At 36.1% G+C, this 8818-nt stretch overlaps 2 protein-coding genes across 3 annotated transcripts in view; one reads left to right on the top strand and one right to left on the bottom strand.

The window, feature by feature from the left end:
* Positions 1-782: 782 nt before the first annotated feature.
* gpr132a (G protein-coupled receptor 132a) lies at positions 783-3996 on the bottom strand. The gene is made up of 2 exons (XM_079833770.1): positions 3873-3996; positions 783-2332 (listed from the first exon to the last, which is right to left on the bottom strand). The coding sequence occupies exon 2, from the start codon at positions 2317-2319 to the stop codon at positions 1348-1350; it is 972 nt and encodes a 323-aa protein (XP_079689896.1). The 5' UTR covers positions 2320-2332; positions 3873-3996; the 3' UTR covers positions 783-1347.
* A 931-nt stretch (positions 3997-4927) lies between these two features.
* Positions 4928-8818, top strand: part of ubr1 (ubiquitin protein ligase E3 component n-recognin 1) — a 50559-nt gene continuing 46668 nt past the window's right edge. For both annotated transcript variants that reach the window (XM_079832429.1, XM_079832428.1), the window contains exon 1: positions 4928-4977. In XM_079832429.1, the coding sequence (XP_079688555.1) occupies positions 4942-4977 (36 nt within the window). In that variant the 5' untranslated portion in view covers positions 4928-4941. The remainder of the gene's footprint in view (positions 4978-8818) is intronic.

Raw genomic sequence — 8818 nt, 5'->3', positions numbered from 1 at the left:
ATATTATTTTTGGAAATGTTTTGCCGTGATTTGCATATAGAACATGAAGAGCTGATATGTGAACATCAGATATGGCACCATAACCACATTAAATGCACCATAAAATACTTTTGATAAAAGCATCTTAAACACATAATAAACTTCACTTTCAGTAGTTCTAGAGAGCACACTGATACATTCGTCCACCTTTGATTTATTTTTAAAAATAAGCCTTTTATCAGCCACACGCTCTTGAGTGTGTAACTACGTGTCTTTATGCAGGCACACAGTCTGTCTGTACATGTCTAGGTCGTCACCTTCAAGCCCAGACATCCTCTTTTTTTGCATTTCAGCAACTTGCTAACCTCTTACCATTTCCTCTACAAGTGTCTGGCTTTATGCATCAATTTCACACCTATTTCAAACGTCACCATGCAGAGAGAAATTGTTTCACCGGAAGATCGAGTTATGACATTTTGATTAAAAAAAATTCAAAGTCAAAACATATTCAGAATCAGGGATGAATTGTTCACAATAAGATCAATAAATTTGCATTTAGAAAATAGTTACTGTAATGCTTTCAAATGTATGGATGATGTGTTTTAATATAACAGGAACATTTCATATTTAAATTTGGTAGCACTTTATTTTATGGTGACGTAGTAACACGTTACTTCATGTACTTACTATAGTATTAACTTAATTGTATAACTAGTAATAACTAGTAAATGATGCATAATTTCAAGTAACTAACCCTACCCATAACTCTATAGTAAGTACATTTGGTTCCACAGACAAGGCTTAGGCAAGGCAAGGCAAGTTTATTTGTATAGCACATTTCATACACAGTGGCAATTCAAAGTGCTTTACACAGAAATTAAGTTAAAATAGTCATAAGTGAAAAATATATATAGTATAACAGTTATAATAGGAATTAAAAGGAAATAAAAATAAAGATGAAATCCCCTATCTGGGGTGGAAGAAAATGGAGAGTCAGGTTTACTTTAAAAATATTTGTCAGGTAACTGTGCGTTTAGACAGTACCCTTACAGACAAATCTTCTTAAGCCTAGTTCCAGACTAAAATGCATGTTTAAGTTGTTTTAACTGAAAGCGAATGTGTCGTTGTTTTGTCTCAAGATGCACACCAGTAATGTTTTATTCTAATGGACGTTTATAAAAGCTACTTAAATGCCCTAATTGAACTAAGGCCTAATCCTGGCTTAGTCTAAGCCCTGTCTGTGAAACTGGGCCGTAGTTAATTCATATTACTCAGTACTTATCTACATCACCTTACAATAAAGTGTCACCAAATTTGTTATACAGGCTATAGGAAGAGGAAAATAAAGTCCCAGTTGAGAAGAATAAATCACACTAAAGAAGTAGATCTTGAGCTGCTTCGTAACCCTTGCAGGCCTTTGTAAATCCTCTTATGTACACTGTTGCTGGTGAGAACATAGAAAACGGGATTGATGGCACTGTTGATGGTAGACAAACCCAGGGAGGTGGTATAGGGTGAGTAGACACTTCTTTCGAAGTCACATTTCCCCATTGAAAAGTGATAGTTGATGGCGCGTAGCAGAAGGATCACATGGTACGGCGTGAAGCAGACCAGAAAAAGCAAGACGACAGCCACGGCCAGGTTCCGAACTTTGACTTTGGTCCGTAGAGTAAGGCCCGTGCTGGCCTGCACGTTAACAAGGATGGCCAAGTTGGTGACTATTAGAATGCACAGCGGGATGAAGAAACCGATGAAGAAGCGGGCATAGTTGAGTCCCGTCACCACATCAGAGGGGTTGCTTGGCTCAAAGCACCGCTTCTCCTCCATTTTCTCAGAGTTGCCCTCTGTCATGAAGAAAACCGGCAGGTGTCCCACAGCAACGACTACCACAATCACGGCAGTGATGATCACGGCATGCCTCATCTTTCTCAGACCTCGAGACTCCACGGCGTAGACCACACCGACAAAGCGGTCCACAGAAATGCAGCACATCAAGAAGATACTGATGTACATGTTGTTGAAGAACACATAGCCGGTGATCTTACAGGCCAGAGAGCCCCATTCCCAGCGATGGCCTCTGTTGATGTAAATGGCCCAGAGTGGAAGTGTACTTAGATACATCAGGTCACATACTGACAGGCTCAAGAGGTAGAATCCAAGAACGTTCCTCCGACACACTTCGAGGAGCGTGAGGAAGACTGTGATCAGGTTAGCCGGCAGACCCACTGTGATGACTATACTGTAGAGAGCCACAAGTGGAAGTGGGTTTTCTTCATCGAAAGGTGGCTCACAACTGTTTGTGTGGTTTTGGAGTATGAATGTTGTATTGGTTATGTTCATGGTCACTGGGAGGCTGAGATTATCCAAAATGATAGAAAAAAACAACAACAGTTAAATTGGTTTCATTTAAAGAATATAGTACCTTAAATAATGCTACCTTAAGTATAATAAATAGTAAAAGTATAGGCTAAATACATTTTCAGAAGTATGTTATCATTTCAACTCGGATTATTTCTCACAGCAAAGTCAATTATTATAAAACACTATATTACACAGTTAGGGTGTGGTCACATTTTCTGTTGTTCAGCTAATTTTTGCAGGCGAAATCCAGTCATTTCAATAGGGAATCAGGCAATTGCTCATTTTAAGGGAGGCTAAAAGATTTTGCCTTATGTCCCATAGGGGATGAAGAGAAATGATGATGATGATGAATTTGAGTCATTACACTTAATTTTCATTACAGATCATACATTTTACCATCTTTTTAAAATAAGATCTGTTGCTTATTTGTCTTATACACATTGACAGTTGATTCCAAGCTACTGAGGATCTAAATAGTACAGTTCTCCTCATACAATTTGACTGTGCAAAAGGAACAACTAAATCACCAGAGCCGAGTAATATATTGGTGACAATACCCACTGTACACCAATTTATCCACAAAAAATCTGGGGTTGTTTTTATAGATGGCATTATGCATGTAGCACAGAAGACTTATCTTTCATTTATCCTGTACCTTCAACCATACTAATATAGTGTGCATCTCATTCACACTGGTCCTGTACGAACAGCCAAGAGCAACTCTGGCAGCTCTATTCTGTGCAAGTTGAAGTTTTTTCAAGTGCTCCTGTGTAGCACTGGACCAAATAACTGAGCAGTTCTCCAGGTGTGACAAGACCAAAGACTGGACTACTGTTCTCATGACTGAGGGTGGACAAAACGGCACACACTTCCTAGCTAAAGCAATGCCTCTGCCCATCCTAGAAACAATATGATTTATCTGATCAGTCCATCAGATAAACACATTATAACACTAACAGTCTACACTATTGACAGATTCACCACATTATAACAGTCACTATTGACAGATTCACCACATTATAACGATCTACATACACTATTATTGACAATACATTTTATGCCCACAAAAATTCACTCAGATTTCACTAATGTGACCACACCATTTAGTTGAACATACAGAAAAATGTTAAATGTTATTTTAAAAGCCTCATGGGACCCCACATAAATAATAAAACATAAAACATTTTAAGTAGGCTATTAATTTCTACTTGTGCCTTTTAATGAGGAAAAAAAAAAAAAAACCACTATGCCCACCTTTAAACAATGCTGACCATTATCAAATTGGAAACTCTTTTATCCATATATTAGATTTGTTAGAGAAAAGTAGACACTGTATAATATCAATATATAATATCATATCAATAGTATGGTATCACAATGTAGGTATAGCTCTTAAAAGATGAGATTCTGCGTTACAAAGCGTTCTTTTGTCGCATTTTTAAGCTTCAGAACAGTAGGTACCATAGTTTTATCAATAACATGATTGTTTCCCCTGAAGTGGTATCTTGTATAATGAATAGCCTAACAGTTACCTCTTCCAGATGATCGTGGAAACTATACTCAGTGGCAGTCCATATCATCAGTCTATTTTCATATTTGTGAAATATATCCTCGTGAACAGATGCGTCCAGCCGCACAGATTAAAGGAAATGAAGTGATGAGGATGAGCAAGTGCTCAGGTACATGTGAGATGCTGACACTCAAGTGTGGTGTAGATGGAGGGGAAATAGTAGTAGCTGTCATTATACGTTTGATATAGACATTTCTGAGTAACATAAAAAAATGTCATTGGGGACATTATTGTATTTATTTATTTGTCTTTAGTTCTTTAGATACGTCGTGCCTGAACTTGCTGCAAGTACTCCTATATTTTGTTGCATTTGACCGAAGCGTGTTGAACGCGTGGTCCATCAACACATGTGGCATAAAGTATTTCTGCGTTTATGGGGTCGTATTTGAATAAGGCAATCTCTGATTATCAAACGTAAAATAAACACCCCAAACCTTTTTTTCTCTCGCCATTATATAGTGGACTGCATACAACTGCTCTTAAGCGTTAATCATCAACTAAGAACATAAGACAAAAAGTTCATCCAGAGGGCACTGCAGGGATACAAATGTTTGTTGTTTGTTTGTTTTTCTTTCTTCTTCTTTTGAAATGGCTACTTTACACAGAATAAAAAATGTGTAATAATTCACTCAAATTGTTCCAAACCCGTATGACTTTCTTTCGTCCGTGGAACGCATCACAATATTATTCTTTGGACAAAAAATGGAGGAGAAAATTAATATCTTGCTATTAATAATTTTATTGAGTCTTCCAGTATACTGATACTTTAAAAAAAAAAATCAATTCAACAATTATATATTTTTTTAATATAATATAAAATAATTCGTATAACGTTTTATTTATTTTGGTGCTATGTGATGATTTGTATGTCATGCCAATTGCTTTTATAATTCGATCACAATCTGTAATGACATTTCGATATATATTTACCTCTTTTCTTATATTATTGAATTCAATCCGCCATGACTTTTAAACTGTTGCAAATCCGTCCTGGATGTGTTGCTGTGGTGACGCTTTACGGCATTTGAATCATGGCGGAGTCGCTGAACGGTGTACAGTTGAGCACGGTAAATAGATGATTTTAATCACTCCACGCACAAATGCAATCGCGTGTCATGCGTTTTGCAATAGATGATGCTTTTAGCAGGGAAATATATATGCTGAATCTGCGTGGGAAACCTGTAAATAGCGTTTTATTTACGATTTAATGATGAAGATTTTGGTCAGATAATAGATTTTGTTGACATGATTGCTGTTTATCATCTAGCATGTAAACGAGCAGATTTAACTGCGCTCTATTCGACACACTATGGCATTTAGTACATTGTTTTTTGTCTCATTGCATTTGTAACGTGAACTGTTAATATTTTGTGTTAAATAGTTTGTAGGAAATAATTGCAGAAACGAGCATTTTAAACTCTCTGGCTGATGCTTTTAAAAGTTTTAATTTGTTTACGAAACCACGAAAGAGATAAATAAAAGGAGTTTCACTTTGACTTAAATTGGGTTGGACAAGACCTTTTGAGAGAGAGAGAGAGAGAGAATATTTTTACTAGGTCTTCGGCCTTGTGCAACTTTTTTTTTTTAACCTTTTCTTTTGTAAATATATTGTCATCATTTATAATCAGAATAGGCAGTTTTATTTTATTTTATATTTGTTTGTACAGAATATAGCCTTGCACATTCTAACCATATGTAATATGTGGTTAACTTATACTTTTATCAAAATGATCAAAACAAATTCCCCATGATTTTTTGGGGCATGATTTGAAATGCTAGTTTTGTAATTTAGTGAGTCATAACCGAGATTGAATTCCTCATAACTTTGATAGCTCAGGGTGTACACTTTCTCTCTCTGATGTTTATAATTACAGTGATGTTGAAATTAATCTCTTCCTGAATCTCTTCTCTATTCTGAGGAACATGAATCTGTTTATGTGAATCGTGCCAGTTCCGAATATTGCTTTTTATAACAGGCACATTTGTTAGTCAGTTGACATTGGAAATAACCAGCACTTTGAAAATAAGTGTCACATGGTTTGTGTCAGGACTGACCCTTGGTCGTTCCTTGACTGATCTTGCTGCAGACAGTGAGGTTAACTCAATCAAACTTTGGCATGAATGGGTATTTGGCAAAGATCGTTTATGAAATGGTTTCTCTGTGCTGTGCATGTGTGTTGGGGAGTAACTAGTTACATGTAATGAAGTCACGTGATTTAATTACAAAATAAATAGAACTAATCCGTTGCAGTTACTAACGAAAAATGTGTAATTAAATTAGTTATTTATGAAAATGTTAATGATTACAAAGGGGGTTACATCTGAATATTTTCTGTAAAAAGCTAGGATTTGTTGAATAATATTAATGTGTTGCTTTGCCTGTTTTCGATGTGCACAATGTCTCCTGCCATTTAAACAGTTAGTTCATCCAAAAATGAAAATTCTGTCATTAATTACTCACCCTCATGTCGTTTCAAACCCATAAGTACGGTGGCCCAGTAGTGCACAACACAACGAAATTTAAAAAGCATACATAAGTTCACAACACAACAAAATAAATCCACAACACAACTGAATGAAACCACAACACAACGAAATCAAGCCAGAACACAAAGAAAAATCCACAACACAACGAAATCAAGCCACAACACAAAGAAAAATCCACAACACAACGAAATCAAGCCACAACACAACGAAAAATCCACAACACAACGAAATAGCCACAACACAACGGAAATGCTCCCAACCACTCGGGGGCACTCGGAGCGCTGTAAAGTTGCCACTGTTCTATAGAGTTGGCAATCTTACAAAGAAATCAATACCACAATTAGTTTCAACAGTATGTAGGCTAACCATTGTTTATCTATATGAAATATTAATTTTAAATCACATCACCTACATGCATTATAGCTGCATATTTATGCTCGAGAATGCTTTGACCCGATACCACGGCGCTAAGGCAACGTCTGCCAATTCCACCAATTGGTTGAAATGTATAATTTGTATGAATTAAAATTACTTTTTAACATTTAAAAACAGACATGTTAAAATTCCACAGCTTGATTGTATTGGTAAAATTGACTTAATAATGCACAACACAACATTGGAATTTGAAAATTAAAAAAAAAAAAAGTTAATTTAATTCATACAAATTATTTCAACTTGGTGGAATTGGCAGACGCTCCCTTAGCGCCGAGGCAGCGGGTCAAAGCGTTCTCGAGTATAAATATGCAGCTATTATGCACGTAAGTGATTTTTAATTGATATTTCATGTCGATATACAACTGCACACTTAAAACTGATCGTAGTGTTTAAATATTTGTAAGATTGGCGAATCTATATAGAACAATGCAAGGAAAACTTTAGCGCACTCCGAGAGTCCCCTAGTGGTTGGGAGCATTTCCGTTGTGTTGTGGCTATTTCGTTGTGTTGTGGACTTTTCGTTGTGTTGTGGATTTTTCGTTGTGTTGTGGCTTGATTTCGTTGTGTTGTGGATTTTTCTTTGTGTTGCGGCTTGACTTCGTTGTGTTTTGTCTTGATTTCGTTGTGTTGTGGTTTCATTCCGTTGTGTTGTGGATTTATTTCGTTGTGTTGTGAACTTATGTATGCTTTTTAAATTTCGTTGTGTTGTGCACTACTGGGCCACCGTACATAAGACCTTCGTTAATCTTCAGAACACAAATTAAGATATTTTGGATGAAATCCGAGAGCTCTCTGACCCCTCCATAGACAGCTATTTAATTAACACTTTCAAGGCCCAAAAAGGTAGGAAATGCATGGTAAGTTAAAAAGTGGTTAAACCAGGGGCAATTCTAGGATTTTCATTTTAGGGGGGCTCAGCCCCCAGTGAGGTAAGACTTTAGTTTAGGGTTCAATTCTCACTATTAACTAGTAGCTTATTAGTATGCATATTAGGATATTGGCTGTTTATTATTTCGTTTCAGGGGCAAGGCCCCTCAAGAAATTTTTTATTTCTATGATCTACATATGTGCATTTTAAGATGTTCTGAACGCCAAAAAATGAGATAACAATAGCTGGAAAACCATGTCAGTGGGCAGATATGACTTATATAGTTTTTCCATTTTTGTCAGTAAAGAAACTGTATGAAAAATATGTTTAACTGATATTTATGTTTTATGAATCATTTTCAAAGGCTTACAGGAAAGCTAGGTAACTAAATGTATTAAATGTATTACCATTCAATTCAAGCTGAAAAAAGCTGAACTTTTTTATTTACTGAGAGCTAGAAATGGAATTATTAATTCACAATGTGCACACATTCATTACTATTAATCTTATGCCCAATCTGAAGAAAACGGCTTTGTTAATATTTCTTGTTTTTTAATTATATTATTTAATTACATTACATAGGCCTATGTCAAATCAAAATGGCGAAATTAGACAAAAGTGTATTAATTTGGCTGAATATTTTTGTCATTTGTTTAACATTTCTGACTTAAAGAAGCAGCTGTCAAATATGAAATGTTTAATTTAGCTTCATATCTCGCACTTGACGTTGAGTCCTACTGCTAAAATTCGTGCTCAGCCTCAGCAGCTTCTGTGTGAACATAAAGCCCGCCTACTCTGATTTGATTGGTTTTCTCAAATATTTTGACATTGACGAGCGGTGACAGACCAATGAGGCTCAGATCGACTCACACACCTCTGCTTCTGACGTGCAGTTTATTCGCCGCCACAGCGGATTGAAGAACACGCTGATTAATGCAGACTAAAAAACGTGATGAAGCCAAAACCTCCCGCCAGTTTCATATATCACACATTTTTTAGTGGGGCTGGACAGAATGTAAAAATTTTTACATTTTAAAAAGGGCCTAGTGACGCCTATAACGAGAATATTCTTACTTTTTGTGTGCAAAAAACAAACAAAAATAACGACTTTATGCAAC

Source organism: Gobio gobio, assembly GCF_949357685.1.
Source record: "Gobio gobio genome assembly, chromosome: 13".
Taxonomy (NCBI): domain Eukaryota; kingdom Metazoa; phylum Chordata; class Actinopteri; order Cypriniformes; family Gobionidae; genus Gobio; species Gobio gobio.
The sequence above is the reverse complement of the archived record's forward strand: the minus strand, read 5'-3'. Positions and strand labels throughout refer to the sequence as shown.

What these genes read in the sequence shown, in the direction of transcription:
- gpr132a (XM_079833770.1), bottom strand. Translation starts at nt 2,319, where the DNA reads ATGAACATAACCAATACAACATTCATACTCCAAAACCACACAAACAGT.